This window comes from Sphaerodactylus townsendi, linkage group LG12 (genome assembly GCF_021028975.2).
Source record: "Sphaerodactylus townsendi isolate TG3544 linkage group LG12, MPM_Stown_v2.3, whole genome shotgun sequence".
In the NCBI taxonomy this organism is placed as follows: Eukaryota; Metazoa; Chordata; class Lepidosauria; order Squamata; family Sphaerodactylidae; genus Sphaerodactylus; species Sphaerodactylus townsendi.
Genome location: NC_059436.1, coordinates 29,759,855 through 29,776,257, shown reverse-complemented (window position 1 = coordinate 29,776,257; position 16,403 = coordinate 29,759,855). Strand labels below are relative to the sequence as shown.

At 42.9% G+C, this 16,403-nt stretch overlaps 2 protein-coding genes across 5 annotated transcripts; both read right to left on the bottom strand.

Annotated features, from left to right (window-relative positions):
• Nucleotides 1-501: 501 nt before the first annotated feature.
• Nucleotides 502-3,965, bottom strand: SNRPG (small nuclear ribonucleoprotein polypeptide G). Of its 3 annotated transcripts, none has more exons than XM_048513139.1 (4): nucleotides 3,813-3,965; nucleotides 2,907-2,929; nucleotides 1,865-1,989; nucleotides 502-652 (listed from the first exon to the last, which is right to left on the bottom strand). In XM_048513139.1, exons 1-4 carry the CDS (start codon nucleotides 3,842-3,844, stop codon nucleotides 602-604), a joined length of 231 nt encoding a protein of 76 aa, XP_048369096.1. In that variant the 5' UTR covers nucleotides 3,845-3,965; the 3' UTR covers nucleotides 502-601. The 3 variants fall into 3 exon arrangements, with proteins under 3 accessions (XP_048369096.1, XP_048369097.1, XP_048369098.1); XM_048513140.1 differs by lacking the exon at nucleotides 3,813-3,965 and adding an exon at nucleotides 3,567-3,682; XM_048513141.1 differs by lacking the exon at nucleotides 3,813-3,965 and adding an exon at nucleotides 3,160-3,232.
• A 2,238-nt stretch (nucleotides 3,966-6,203) lies between these two features.
• Nucleotides 6,204-9,477, bottom strand: FAM136A (family with sequence similarity 136 member A). 2 transcript variants are annotated; one of them, XM_048511978.1, is made up of 3 exons: nucleotides 9,314-9,477; nucleotides 8,370-8,510; nucleotides 6,204-7,342 (listed from the first exon to the last, which is right to left on the bottom strand). In XM_048511978.1, exons 1-3 carry the CDS (start codon nucleotides 9,398-9,400, stop codon nucleotides 7,154-7,156), a joined length of 417 nt encoding a protein of 138 aa, XP_048367935.1. In that variant the 5' UTR covers nucleotides 9,401-9,477; the 3' UTR covers nucleotides 6,204-7,153. The 2 variants fall into 2 exon arrangements, with proteins under 2 accessions (XP_048367935.1, XP_048367936.1); XM_048511979.1 differs by having other exon boundaries at nucleotides 8,370-8,520; nucleotides 9,314-9,451.
• Nucleotides 9,478-16,403: the final 6,926 nt, after the last annotated feature.

Here is a 16,403-nt window from a genome sequence, read left to right as displayed (position 1 = left end):
GTAGAAAGTAGTCCCAAAGGGCTATTATCAGGCGAGCAAGTGGTGAGTTGGGGAGAGTAGGCAGGAGGCCTGGCTTGGTGTTTGGGCTGGGTGGAAAAGAGGGATGGCTGTTGTCAGGTCCAGTAGAAGAGCAATGGCAAGCTTGAGATGGAAAAACTGAACAAAAAACTACATCTACCAGAATTCCCTCTTCTATAAGGAGGTTCAGGAAGTGGCAGATGAATTGAAAAATCTCCTGAGATCTTTTGGTGAGAAAGGGTATACTAACTAGCACAATTCCCTTCTCCAGCTAAGTCAGTGGGTCAATAAGGTGCCATAAGAATTTGTTGTTTTGACTACGACAGGCTAACATGGAATTTATCCATGATTGTGCTGGTCTGCTTAGCAGCTGAAAGCTACCTTCAAATCCAGATGCACCATAAGGAGAAATTCTGTTACAGATAGAATTTTGTACTGCATTGGACAAGTCAGCTGCACAAAATGATATTCAAAATCAGTAAGTAGTCCATTACAAATTTATTTTAAAAAACAAGGAATAAACATTTCCTGTAGAATAAATCACAAATTGAAAAAAAAAATAACACTGCAGTTTACAGTTAATTTATACTCGTTCCAAGGCTTCCAACATAATGATGCTGTTTCCTCGAATTACCTGCAAATCAAAGTACAGGAATCAGTTATATGTTACACACCCCACAAAACAAGCCTCAGTCTTGGACAGCCCAATCCAGACAAGGTACAGCACCACCCTGGCGCTTCCAGATGGCTTTCTGGTGGCACGGGGAGGGAGAAAACCCAAAAAATCCAACCACCAGAAAACCCTCCACAGGGCTTAATGGACTTAACATTACCCCAAAGGATGGTGTAAGTCCAAGCCCCAGCTGGGCACTGTGACCAGACAGCCCAGGGAACCGCGGTGGCTGCCCACCAGTATTTCTGCCCCTCGAGTGGGGTAAGTACCCCAGGGAGGGTAAATCTGCCAACACAAGTCCATGCCAAATCCTTAAACCAATCCCAGCCCCCCAGCCCCCTGGCAGATCGGGCCGTTGGAATGCTAAATCCCCATCATCAATCATCATGTTTCAGTTCTTAGTTATATACAATTCTGAAGATTCCAGACGGTGCAACACAGTAAGTGAGTAGTGGGCAACTAATTCACTTCACAAGGCTTCAAACAAAAACTGTTAGCATCTTTAAATTTAGCTACAATACCCTTGCATTTATACATAATTAAGCTATTAGGGCAGGAAAATGTCAGAAACAACCCACAGAAAAAAATGGGAACCAAACTGCAAAAGACAATTCAGAAACTTCTACAGATACAGCTAAAATGGGGAAAAGATCAACTAGCATAGTGCTTTTGGTTCTCCATACAGCATCAAATGGCAGTGTCTGCTTTGGGTAGATTAAGAGAAATTGACAAAATTGACTATTCTGCAAATACTTGTGCTCAGAAGAGATGTGCAAACTCAATAACTTTTAGAATCATTTATGTCTTAATGGTTAACCAATATGATTGCAAGCTGAATGCAAGGGATTCATATTCTGATTCTGCCTAAACCAGCAGTAGAAAATATGAAGTTCTGCCCTAATAAGTCACTGATATGAATTCACTTTCAGTCTTCGTAACATGAGGGACTTGATTAGAAAATGCCTTATAAACAATTAATTCTAATCCTATTGCATTGGTCCTTGGTTGTCTTGTGCTGTCTGACTATTTATATCCTGTAACCACCTTGATTCCTTATAAGAAAGATGAAAAGTAAATAAAGTTAAAATAAAGAGATTAGAGACATATCAGCTTAACTGAATAAATTAAACTGTTGAAACCACTGTCTTAAAATTTAAATTAATATTCACTTACCACCATGCCAATGTTGTTCTGCTGTCCACCTGCTGCCATTTCCACACATTCATCTATTACGAGATTCATAAATGGATCAAACCCTCTTAATATTCCTTGGACATGTCGACCACCATTTAATTTCACTGTAAGGAACAAAGTCAGTTTCTTGACAATTGGGCCAAAGTTCTACAACAGAACTTAGGGAAAGCATTATGGATTTAACAGTTTTAAATGGATAAGCAGTTTTATTACATCAGAAGTCACTGGAAGCTATAGGACTAAATCTGCAGTAAATGTTATCTTTAAGTCATTTCCCATAAGCAAATAAATAAGCTATTGATAGAAATTGGGGTTTTTTTTTGTGAAAACAAAAATGTATTTCTATCCCACCCCATCATGAGGAAACACAAAATCCTAAGAGTATGCAAGATCAGGCATTTATTATCTTCAAGAACTAATGCTGTCTGAGTGGTCTAAGTCATTAACAATACAGTAATGCATTACTCACAACCAAAACCCTGTTCTCAGTAAAGTTATTACTGTGCCAGCGTGGTGCAGTGGTTAAGAGCAGATGCACTCTAATCTGGAGAACTGGGTTTGATTCCCCATTCTGCCACTTGAGCTGTGGAGGTTTATCTGGTGAACCAACACACGCCAGCTGGGTGGCCTTGGGCTAGTCACAGTTCTTCCGAGCTCTCTCAGCCCCACCCACCTCAAAGGGTGTTTGTTGGGGGGGGGGGGGAAGGAGATTGTAAGCCCCTTTGAGTCTCCTTACAGGAGAGAAAGGGGAAATATAAATCTAAACTCTTCTCTTCTTATTGCCAGGTTTTCTTTCGCCCTCCCCTATATTCTGTAGAGATGGCCCTTCTCTACTCAGTTGTTCCCAAATGATCAGTGCAGAACTGAGATGCTTGAGCTGCATTTCCTTAATCAACAACAAGTAGCAAGAAGTCAAGATGTCTCTTGCCATAGAATTGCACAGCTAAGCAGCTGCTGTTCTTGGGACAAACTGCACAGCCTACTAAAATACAACAAATTGAGAAATAACTATTTTACTTACATGACAGCTTCTTATCCATAAATCTGAAATTTAAAACAAAAGCAAGCTCACATTAACAATCAGATCAGTGCTTAAGAGTTCATCCCCCAAAAACCAGTCCCCTCTTTAGAGAACATGTACATTAATCTGGTCAATAAACCCAGGTATAACATCTTGAGGATTTATAGTGGGAGACAGGGGAGCCTTTGTCAGCCCATTCATGAGAAAGCTAAGAAACCTGATGGCCCCTCAGCCTTTAGGAATGATACATTACCTACAGGCAGTAGTACGCAATTGAGTGAAACAAAAAAATCAGAAGCCTCAACAAATCAAAACCCATATTCATGGCTTCGCTGTGTGATTCACGACTCCAGCTTTGCATTCTTCTTATAAGGCCACTCTGACAGCAGGTATCTCTTCTATTGCACTCAGCAATATTAGCTCCTTCATTCCAGATACAATACAATTACCTGTCCTCAAGATACGTTTCCGATTAACAAATCACACCCACTTCTAACAATTGAAAAGATGCAACAAGTACCCCGAGGCTCCATTGACTGTGGACCACCCCCTCCCTAGAAGCTGCGGGATAAATTTCTGCTCTTTAAAACCCGCGGGGTGATCTTCAGTATGGTCACCCTTTCTTAACACGGATGTTCCAGAAAGGAAAACACCACCTACTCTCTCCTATCCCAAAAAGCAAGGCCAAAGCACACGCCAGCTGGCGTGACTCCCTACAAGGTTGGCCATCACTGCGTTCGTCATTCCCATTCAGCCAGATGAGACTTGGTGCGCAGGCGCCTCGCTGAGCATGCTGGGAAAGCGGCCGCTCTGCTCTCGTCCACCACATGCCACCTACCCCCCGTTACGACGATTCCCAGACCGGTCCCCAAACCGACCAGCATCCGCCGCCCATCAAAAACTCACTTTTTCAACTCCGGGGGGTGCGCTTTACTCATTTTGTAATCTCAGACGTAGGTCCCACCACCAGCTCTTCTCTCCCGCGAGCCGTTTCTTGGACGCTGTACGTCAATACGCGCGAGTCTTCACCAATAGAACGGACTCTGCGGCGCAGGCGCACTCACACACATCTGCACGCGTTAGGGGAGAAGTGGCCCAGCGTCAGCGCAGCGTAATCAGCCAACCCTAGCAACCAATCACCGCTAGGCTGAAGTTATCGCCCGCCCTAAGATTCCCAGGATGGCCAATCAGATTCTCTTTTTGTCAAAGTAAAAGAGCCAACTTGGAAACTTGGCTCCGTAGAAAGCCTGTGAATTTGCAGTTATGCCTCATCTCCCCCATTGGTAAGGCGAACAAAACATGTACCCCACTACACGTTCATTCCACATGTGGGAACACAACTTACTGTGATATGCCTTTGAAGATGCCAGCCATCTTGGAAAACCCACAATAACTAGTTCAGTGATGGCGAACCTTTTCGAGACCGAGTGCCCAAACTGCAACCCAGAACCCACTTATTTATCGCAAAATGCCAACACGGCAATTTAACTTGAATACTGAGGTTTTCGTTTGGAAAAAACGGTTGGCTCCGAGGCGTGCGTTACTCGGGAGTCAGCTTGGTGGTAGTCGGTGGCTTTGCTTTGAAGCAACCGTGCAACTCTTTCAACGGGTGAATCACGACCCTAGGAGGGTTTACTCAGAAGCAAGCCCCATTGCCAGCAACCGAGCTTACTCCCAGGTAAAGGATAGTGCTTTAGTTCTTCTCGTGAAAATCAGTGGGGTTTAACAGTGCTTAACAGGGTTACCTACACTGCTTCCCCAAAACCTAGGTTTAATGCTAATAATCGAGCCCAGTGGTCCAGGCCAGCCTAGATGTGTGTGTGTGTGTGGGGGGGGGGGGGATTCTGTTTGCGCGTGCCCACAGAGAGGGCTCTGAGTGCCACCTCTGGCACCCGTGCCATAGGTTCGCCACCACTGAACTAGTTGATACCAGTTCTGAAAGCCTTCAACAATACATTGGGCAACACAATAGTTCAACAATACATTCACTGATTTCAGCGGAGAGGTTAATTTATACAAAAGTATGTGCTTTCTTTTTAAAGGGCAAGGAAATTCATTATTAGCTTTGAAGAGGGAAGCTACATCTTATATCTGAAATATTGTGTTGCCCACCTTTCCAAAAAATTGTCACCTCTAGATCTAAATTCAGCATTCTGACAGAATGTAGTTTCACAATCCAATCTATCCATCCCATCCTGTTTTTCACTGTCTTACAGCTGGAATTGATGTAGCAAGCAGCTAAATACAATCCTCCGTCAGAGGAAGCCACAAATTGCTCTTTTCTGGACTTTTAAAAGTAACAGATGCCAAGGGGGGTGGGGGCTACAAAGGCATAGCCACACTGCAGACTTAAGCTTGCTTAACAAGCATGGCTTCAGTTCTTCAAGGTATCTCTCAACCAAGAATATCTACAAAGCTTCAGTTTTGGGTTTCCTTAGTGTTGTCGCACTATCCCAACAATTCTGATGAAAATGCAGGTAGCTATGTTGATCCACAACAAAAAAAATTAAAACTGTGTAATAACTTTTTTTAAAGATTAGGTGAAATAACAGCATGCAAGCTTTCAAGATCATTAGATTGGGCTATTATCTGGTTGTTCTTCCAGCCTTCTGCTAAGAAGGGTCAGTGGTTCATTAAATTAACAGCAAACAAAACATACAGGTCCCATACCAAAGAAAATGTGGAGTCGTTATAAACACTGTTAGGCATAACTTTGTTTTGACTCAGTAGCAGCCATTACTTGGCTTTTGTTTTTGGATCCAACCATCATTGCAGTCATGTGCCTAATCTGTTTTACCTCAATATACATTTGCAGCCATTACAGTCGAAACTGTGTGTTATATTATTTTAAAAACGTGTAACCTTTTCTTTTAAAAGAAAAGTAAAAGAGTTCTATCACAAGTTACAGGGCACCAAGCAGCCTAGACTATTTCCTTTCAAAAAACAATTCCTTTTTTCATAATTCATCACCTTCTAAGTAGTAAGGCCCACTGAATAAACTGGAGCAGAATTCTGAGTAGACCTGCTTATGCCTCCTCCCTCCTTCAAGTTCAGTAAGCATACTGCTCCCATCACACAAAATCCATTTATTTAACCATCATGAAAATGGCACCCTCTTCTGATATGCTTGACATGATGAATATTCCTCCTGATAAGCGTTTCTCACTGTCACTAAAAGACTGCAAGAGTGAAGCCATACTGGACGATCATGTGAATTTCATGACCAATGCAGAATTCCCTACTGCTGAAATGAATTTGGAAAACACTTCAATACAAATAATGAGAATTCAAAAGAGGTTGAAAAATAGAAGATTTTTATTTATTTTTTATTGTTGAATTTGGAATGACTTTTAGGCATTACCAGAGGAATATGGCAATGCAGTATTCCTATATCAATGACAAAATCCAAGAATTTCACCAAAATCAAACCAAACATAAAATACTGGAAACCTGTTTTAATCCTCTAGCCATTCAAGTAATAAAGATTTTGTGGACTGTATCAGTTCAGCTTGGTAGACAGCAATAGGGTACTTCTCATGGGAAACATATTCACACCCTGCATGTGGAAAACATGCCAAGAAGAGTTCAGCCTAGCTTTCTGCCTGATTTTTCAATGTACAATGAGTGTTTTTCCTCCACAAGGAAACATTTAAACATGTAAGTACACCAACTGCTAGAGTCCAGAAAGCACTTCATCACTTGATTCTGTCAACAGCATAAACAGGTCCTCAGCTCTGAGGAATTCACATCTGTGCATGATTTGGTTTCAACACTGCCATGTCTGCTACTAAAATATAATCTCATCATAGGAAGAGAGGTTGCAGCATCTCAGCTCCTTCCAGGGCATGTCAAAGACATATCTGCAAGACAACCTAATAAAAGTAGGCAGAGACAGTGCTGAAAAGGGGCAACACTTATCCAGAGACACACATATAGCACATGTGAAGTTTCCAACCCTCCCCCAAATTTGCCACAGATTTTCCTGCCCTTTCAAAAGTCAGAAGACACTGCTATCAAGAGTTGTCTGCGCATACATATTACTGAGACCAAGGAGACTGCAAATGTATGAACTTGTCTTCTCATTCTCACACCATGCAGCCTCCTTACCAACACGAGGCCTCCAAGCTCTGAGTCATACTGGATGCACCCAACCCTTCATTACTAAATCCCCAGTTGCTGCACCCATCTCAAGTTTTTTGTTTTGTTTATGGGTGACCCTCTGACCACCTCCTGCAATGTCAGTAAGTCTACTGATCAATGGCTGCCAAAGTCTCCTTCATTTTCTTGGTCATGCTGGGGATGAGCTGGACATGGTCATCCACGCACTTTGTCACACAGCTTTCCAGATGCGCCTTGACCTGCTGTTCTTTACTTCCCGAATCCATAGAGTCTTTAGCTTTGTCATTGCAGTACATTGTGCAGCGAGAGAGGCGATCCTGTGCGTGGGAGAACAGAGAGAAGTAAGCAGCTGACAAGACTTTAAGTAAAAACCCATTGCATTAATCAAATTCAGTGGTTGACAAGAAAGGCTTAAAACCTGTTAAATCTTGTTGAAGCTGTAAAACCAAATGTATGCAATAAGTGGAAACATTTCTTTCTTTGTTCTTTCTTTTTGTTTTGAATTTGCCCTGATAGGTTTGGAGGCTTTTTATTTCTTTGTTGTGTACTGCCAATTTATTTTATTTATAACTATTTTAATTATATTATGCTTACTACCCCATCCTTTCCCAGTCAAAGCTGGGCTCAGGGCAACCTACATATATAAACATTCAACATACAATTCAATATGATAACTAAAAATGTTAAACATTTAAAACACAATAAAACGTTTACAATGGGTATCCATAAGGACCCCCGTATAGCCTAAAATTCATCATCAACCTCATCCCTTTTTATAGCCAATTATTTACTGGGACCAGGAAAAGATGGGGAAAGGATTGCGAGGCCAGCAAGATGGAGCAGACATATGATAGCCTCAACCAAAAACCTGATGAAACATTTCTGTCTTACAGGCCCTATGGAATTGGTTAAGGTCTCACAGGGCCATGATGTCAGTTGATGAGAGAGCTCTACCAGTTGAGGCTAATTGAATGTCCTTGGGGCCACAGACTCCCAGGAAATTACTACTGGAGAAGCAAAGCACCCTCTGTGGGCAATATGAGGAGATGCAGTCACAAAGATACAAGGGTCCCAGACTGCTCAAGGCCTTAAAGATCAATATCAAAACCTTGACTCCAAACGGAATTCAACCGACAACCAGTTCTGTTACTATTTACAAGAGGGGAGAGAGAATAAATGAGCCCTTTGCCTCTTTTGGGAGGGAATCAGCGCTGTTAACTCTTTGACCCTTGCTCCATTGAGACTTTGGCCTTGTTGAAAAAATAGAAACCAACCAGAGGAATGGGGCAATTCTAGCCAGGTTCAAAGGCAAACACAGACCTGAGCTTTTTTTGTTCTCCTCACCTGAAATCTCTCCAGCTCCTGGGTGACAACAGCTTGTGCTTGTGCCAGGGGAGTGTGACAGCGTTCGATGCACTGGTGCACTTGCTGCATGGAAGCTTTGGGATTCTCACAACAGGCAGCACTGCACCTGAACATGATTCCCTGCAAAAAGCTGGATGTCAATAAGAGGACACATTCAGAGGACACATTCAGAAAAACCACAGGCTCGCCTGGTCCATTCTGTTCCCAGTCATGGTAAGCTGGATGACTTCGTGCAGCCAATCCAACTGAGCATGAAGCCATCAGCCCTCAATGGCAGCCTGTCTCCTACAGCTGCTATTGAGAGATAACCTGTTCTTGTAGACTGAGATTCCATTTGACTATCAGAGTTAACATCTACAACAGACCTGTGTTTCAAGAGGTTGCCTCTGCCTAGAGCAGAAGGGGAAATCAATTGTAATTGATTTTGTCTGCAGGTCAGTTCTTTTTTCTGAATGGAAAGGCCGTTGCAAAAACTGCAAACTGAATTGTGAATTAGTACCTGCCATCTATGGGACGAGCAGGGCATGAATTACCTGACACTACAAGAATAAGGGCAAATATACTGCTTGTAGCATTTTCCCCAAGTTGTCTTCTTTATACATAACTAGAAGATTCACTATTTTTGTTGTGTATCATATTTTAACCCCCTCCCTTAACCCCCGTGAGAGGGGCTGCATAACCGGGATTATCCCACTATGGGTGGGAGGGCATGCAACCCCAGCATCACTTCAGCCAGCTTCAGGGCTGCGATGGGATTTGAACCCAGGTCTCCGTAGCACAGCAGCAAGGCCAGCAAACACTAACAGCAACTGTGTCGCGCTTCCTCTCGAATCAACAAACGAAAGGGAAAGTTGTGAAAACGACGTCTACACTGATTCATTCATTGACCTCTTCCCATATGCGTGCAGAGCACCTTCCCTGACCTGCATCTTCCGGATGGTCTCTCTTTCGAGACCTTGCACCATGCCGTCGATGGCCTCTTGCACGCGGACCTGCTGGACCTCAGCCATGCCGGATTCCTCCGCCAGAACTCCACATGGAGGGCGATCTCTCAGCCCGCAGGACACCTGCCCCCGCCTCCCTCCCGGTTCACTTCCAGGGTTAGTTTGGCCGCACTTCCGAGGGGCCGCAGTTCCATCTTTGCAACGCAACAGCGGCCTCCTGCGTCCAGAGCGTGGCACTGCAAGCCGGGCGGCGCCGGACGAGATTCAAGGGGCTGACTGGTCGCTTGAGTTTCTCCGGCCCCCCCCCCCCCCCCCGTGCTTTTTCATATTAGGGGTACCCACGTGGGAAGAGCCTACTCCTTACGCCCTGGTAGGCACAGGGTTTTTGCTTTCTCTGCTCTGCCTCAATTAGAAGCAACTCTGATGACACTGTTTCCGGGTTCCCCCACGTGCTCAAGCCAAGCAGGAGCCAAAGCCGGCCTGGAAACAAGCTCATGTGTATGAGAACATGTGGTTGTTTTATGGCTGCCTCAGTAAAGTTTATTCAATACATTGGTTTAGCTCTATTCATTTCCATTATGTTTTTCTTTTGAGTCTGAGAAGCAAGCCTCTTCCGCAGTGGGCTTAGGGCTAACTCCAGCTGCAATCCTAAAATCCAGGGACATGGGACAGAGCTTCATAAATTCCATAAATCAAGGAACCGTGCAAATTGCAAAGGGGGTATATCCTCCAAAAGTTGCTTATTCTAGGCAAACCAGCTAGGTAATGCAGGTGCTGGGCCCAAAAAAGCTTGGAAGGGCAACTGGTAAAGCTTTAGCTAGGGGGCATTTTGGATTGGCAGGTGCTGTGAAATTCCACTACTCATCCTTGGTTTTTAGTCCTGTAAGCAGGAATGTAAAAGGAGCTCTTAAAGACAGCAGCGGCCTTCTAACAAATGGGTCATTTTTATTATTTATTTATGAGATTTTATACTCCACCTCAAACTGGCATCTCAGCATCTTACAAAGATTAAAAAACAGTAAAAACCACATTAATTAGATTTATACCCCACCTCATACTGGCATTTCTAAACAGCTTACAAAAATAAAAAAATTAAAACTACATTAAAAACATCATAAATAAAATAACATTGAAACCTGTAATAAAAATCACATTAAAATAACATACACACACACACACACACACCCCACACACACCCCTCCACCCCCTCCCCAGACCAGCAGTGGTAGAGGGGGTTTCCAGAGAGGCTAACCAAAGGCCTGGGTGAAGAGGATGGTATTTGTGTTGGGATTTTGCAAGCGTCTGTCACAACTCAGTTATAAAAGGGTTGTGAACAAGTTGCTGAAGTCACTGTTTATGACCTGATCTATTGATTAGCTATTGATCAATCAGATAACCATTGCTTACATGTTAGTGAGCACGTACATCTGAAGTCATAAAATTAACTCTGTTTCTTTGTTTGAACAGACACAACGCCAGACACGAGGTAGAAGACAACATGTGAGACAGCAGATAGGTAGCAAGATGTAACCAAACATACAATAATGTAGATGTGCAACAGGAAAGAAAGGATTTCTTATTTTATCTCCATATAGCCCTCTCTTATAGTTGTAACTCATGTATGAAAAGCAACTGAGAATCTTTCTCTTCTGTTCTACTCTGCTGATATATGTACCCAACACTTTGCCATGCGCCTAAACCCACAAAGGCACATATAGTATCTCCGAGCGCAGACTATTCCAGAGCTTGGGGACAATCACAGAAAAAGCAGAATTGCAGTTCCTCTGAAAGGCATCCACTGCCAACTTGTGAAAATATGCTGATCCTTTTATGTTCAATGGTTTAGTTAAGTGATTTGTTTCTCTTTCAGCTTCCAGTGTTTACAAACAATTTTTCAGAAGAAGTACCTTTAGAAAGGGATGTATTACATAGACAATCAATGTGAAGCCGAAAACTCCAAGGTGTCAGTCCTCAAAAGGAGCAACTGGAACTCCCCATATAACAGTACATTCCTAACATTCCTTCTTTTTATACAGCAAACAAAAACTATTATCTGGTGCACCATACTGTTAGGCTGAGTTATTCTCCCACCCCCATGATTAGTCTGTAAATACTTTCATTTACCAGTAGGTGGCAGGGGCACCATAAGCTAAGCTCTCCTCTGAATTTTGGTCATGTCATTAACTGGTTCAAATTGGAAAATTACATCAATGCTCTTCCACAGCTGACTGAGGAAAAAGAGGAACCCTTGAGTTGCTCAGGAAAAAGGGCAAATAACAGAATCAGCTAAGCCTGCAAGTCAACCTCTTTCCTCAAGAATTTTGGAAATATTCATCCTTGGCCATCTGAAAGTTTTATTCACTGCTTAGAGCCTCCAAAATAGTGGCATATCTTCACTATTATGTGTAATAGTGAGGGGTCCCTGTACAGATAATGAAAGACATAAAACAAAACACAGACAAAACATGGATTCTCAGATATGCCCCAAAGCTCCTCCTACTTTTAAAAAAGGCATACCAAACACTGCAGATTTTGAGAGGTGGATGGATTTTTCAAACTATACCCCCTCCTCACAATTCTTCATGGGTAAACCACATGGGAGGATTAGTGCTTTCATACTGGGAGGCTTCCTGGGGGCATCTGGTTGAACTGTTGAAAACAGGATTTCATTAGATGGTCCCTTCACCTGATTCATCCAGGTTCTTATATTCTTAAGTGATGCATTTGTAAGGATACGTGGTCCAGTCCCACAGATATGATGGACTATTTTTTTACCTTATTTGGGAGGGGACGGTGTTTTGCAATGATTCCTTGCCCTTGCCATTGCCTCAAGACATACAACAAATTGGAAAATAATCTATGTTCATGTTGCATAAGTATGGCCATGTGGTGAAAGGTGAGGTGGGTGAGGCAGGAGAAGCCTGGACAGTTATGGTGATAGAATGCGGTCCAAGCATCTTTGTGGCTAGGAAGGAGGGGGAAAGATGCTCTTTGCCAGATACAAAGCATTTGTTCTTGCTGGCAGAGATAACAACCAGCCCTCTGATGTGTTAACACCTCTTGTTTGGAGGGTGCTGGTTTGGCAGGCTGGGATTCCAAGGTTTAGCACCCAGATTGGTTGAAGGCACCAGAGCACATCTCCCCTGGAAAGGGGAGCTGTTTCTTTGTTTGGGGCTCCTTCTTTTCTTGAGGGATTTTTGGTTGAGAATTCTTTGGAGTTTTGCCATGTGTTTTACCATGAAGGCTGTCAGAGGGGAATGATGCTAAAGAGCACTGCAGATGCGCCAGGGCAGGGGAGATCCTGCAACTACCCAAATCTGATGTCACATGAATTACACGAACAATAGTTAGAACCTTCTTTTGGTTTATTTTCCATAGTTTACCTAAACCCTATCCTCTGCAATACCCTGAGTGTATGCCTCATAGAAATAAAGTTTCCTTTAACTTGAGAGAATCTGCACAAGACCTTACCCACCTGCCTGGCTCCCTGGCCTGCTAATGAGTAATAATCCTGTGAGGTTGACTTCACCAACCATGCTGAGAGAAAGGGGGGCTGTATTTTACCCGAAGTAGCAGCAGCCATAAAGGAGGTGGATGGGCAAAATAGTGGCTAGTCTTGCCCCTCAATATGACAATTTCCACAACTGCCCATTATGCAGATTTATATAGGTCAATTTATACTCTTTGTTTAGATTGCACAATGGTGCTTTGCTCTGCATGAAATGTGTGTTATTGAAATGCAGAATTTGTGTTTTTTTAAAAAATTAGGCATAGTAGTTGTGTGCAAAGTAATTCGTGGCACTGAAATATGGGTGGCACTGAAATAAAGATTGTTGCCCATATTTATGCTCCCTAAAATCCTTTTTTGTTAAAAAAAAGCAAGAGCAGAACATTAGTTCATAAGACTAGGATTCTGGGCTGGGCTCCTGTCAGGATAATTTAGATGTCAACAGTGTGATTTTCCTGCTGTTAAAGTTGTTGATTATGAAATCTATAGTAAGGAGGTTATTTGGACTGCACATCATGATAAGTCCCTGTTCTCCCTCCCCCTTCTTTGCCCCCAATTTGGGAAACTGATGTCAAACCATAGTGAGGTCATTGTTACCCCTCCTATATCCATAAAAGGAATCTGATACCAAAGGGGAAAAACACATTTCCTCATGATTAAGTGCAGTCTTCCCTGGAAGGAGGGAGATGCCCCAAGGACATATTGATGTAATTTGGGTGCGTATAAGCCTTAAATAATATGGAAAGTTCCTGTATTTCTTGTGAAATATTATATCAGCAGCCTAAGCTCTAGCACCGTGAGGGAAATTTCCTCTTTCTAGGAAACATTTTGGTTCCTGGTTCATATGAAATAAGCTGGAAGGAAAAACAGACAAGGGAGTGTCCAAAACCATATGAATCACCCTGTCAGGCCCAGAGCCTTACCCAGCTCTCAGATTCTTTCTAGTTTAGCCTTCATATTTTCCCACTCCTAAATCTGTGTCTACCTTCCAAATGCTTTCCACAGAAGGCCATGCTATGTGTGTGCTCCCATGCTTTCAACAGAATGTATGTTTTTCTCATAGCTGCTAATATTTCTGATGGGTTGCCTGCAAAATTCTAACTGTACAGATCTCCAGCCCAGTATAGCTATGTACTCTGTGAAGGCCATTGGGCCTTTCCTCTTAATATTCAACCTATTCATTTATTAGAATGATCATTATTGTTAATAAACACAATAATAGCTGTCAAAATAATTTTAAATACGGCCATCCTTTTTGCGGTTGCCAGTTCTGGGATGGGAAAATACTTGGAGGTTTTAGGGGTGGGGTCTGGAATGGGTGGGATTTGGGGGGAGGGGCTTCACTGGGGCATAATGACATAGAACCTACCTTCCTAAGCAGCCATTTTCTCCAGGTGAACTGACCTCTGTTGCCAGGAGATCCGTTGTTACAGCAGGAGATCTCCAGTCACTACCTGGAAGTTTGCAACCCTAATTAAGGTACATAACACTTTACAGATTGAAGTAAACCCATCACCAAACTGCCCTGAAAAGTTTGCAGGATTACTAGGAGCAGCCTGGGAGGCTGACATGGCTCAGGAGCAAGCCCAGCTGAACAGCCCCTAGTGCTACAAGTCTGCAAACTGATCATAGTGCCAGAGAAGACAATAAGTGAAATGAAACTGATAATCATTGCTGCTCAATGAATCCAAGCCAGGTGACTCCTGAGAGACAAGTGTAGCTCCCTAATTTTGCTAATCTTAAGGTTTTTGAAATGACTGTGATTTTCTAGCACTACTACCACAAGGTAATTAACCACTCATGAACATTCTGGCCATAAGAATGTAGAAAGTTATAGAGTGGAGTGTAAAACAAGGAATAAAGGGCAGATTTCAGAAGACAAAATGTACTCCTGAATGAACATGTAGTGACATCTTGTCTTTAGGGCTGGGCAGTGCTGGATTTTTCTTAGAAATCTAATGCTATGTTAAGTGTTGTGTGGAACAAGTTTCAATTCTGCTTGCAGCTGATTGCAGAAATGGAATAACTGAAAGTGCAAACATGGAAACAGCCTTAACTAGTTGGCTGCCATATGCATTTGGACTCATGTGAAATTGATGGGTACCATGGTAGACCAGTACTCCATCAGTTACAGAAATCTTGCTAGTTTCTGAGCATAGCAGAAGATGCTGGCGACTGTGAGGGCATGGAACATACCCATGGGAGGCTGATCCAAATCTTGTTAATTCAGCTGCCTAAGATCTGCCAACACCTTCCTGTCTTTTATAGATATGGAATTATTCTAGCATGTCATATTAAAACAGGGCTGGGGCGGGGGGAGGTTCAGATGGTCAGACATCTGAGTGGAAAGCATCCCAGGGGAAGTCTTTGAAGATGAATGACAGCTCTCATTTTTGGAGGCCGCAAGTGGTGGAACATAACAGATCTTCACATTCCACCCTTTTTACGTAGTGGCCATACCGTTAAATCCAGATGTGTAGTCGGATGTGGCGGAAGCTGCCTGAAAACAGTAGTTTTCAACATACGATGATGTCTCCGCTGCTATTTTTCAGAACGTTTCCTTAGCTGAGACAGGCCAAACCATAAAAATTCAGTGATCAATCATGGATGAGCCAGGGATTCAGGAACTGTGCAAAGATGTCCAGAGGCTTGGGGATTCAGAGTTATTTTTGTTTTGCTAAGAGTTCAAGTCAGCTTACAAAGATCTTATGTACATGTATACTGATTTTGCCTCTGGTAAACAGGATGTATAGAGTTTTCTACTGATTGACTTCCATAAGAGCCAGAGCTTTTTTGGCACTGGTTCCTGTTTGGTAGAACTCTTTCCCAGCAGACATTAGGACCCTGTGGGATAGAAATCAATTCAGCAGGGCCCGTAAGACCAAAACGTTCCACTGAAGAGAGTGAGGATTATATATGGATAAAAGGTGGTGATTTATAGTAATGCACCATCTTTGTTGTAGTCGACCCACGCGGTCAGCGTAAGAACGAGACGAGACGCGGAGATAACATCTGGTGGAGATCGCCAGCAGCGGGAGACCCCCCCCCCCACCCAACGTTCTACTACGGCACTGCTGGGTCGGCAGTGCACTACTACACTTTGTAATTTATATATTCAGTTTCTGTATATTTCATATTAAAATGTTTTTAACTCTTATTTACTGTGTGGAGTTTTAAGATTTGTTGTTTTGAAATGTGTGTTAGCCACCCTGAGCCCAGGTTTGGCTGGGGAGGGTGGGATATTAAGTTAAATAAAATAAAATAAATACATTGCAAAAAAAATCACAAAACCTGTTTATATATAAAGGCAGCAGTGGGACAAGGGAATAGGTGTGTGGGTGACAGAGAGCAACACTGCTCCGAGCTCAGATTCAGCTCTCTTGAATTACTGTCTGTCTCAGCCTTAGCCTGATTTTTCCTGCTTGGGCAGCAGGAAGCCCTTTCAGTTTTGGGAAGCATCAGTACCATGCCAATGAGAGCACAACCACATCTGGTTACTATTGAACCAGACAAAAAGTAAATCTCCTTTGATCTGGCTCAAATGGGAAACTTATGGCTGCC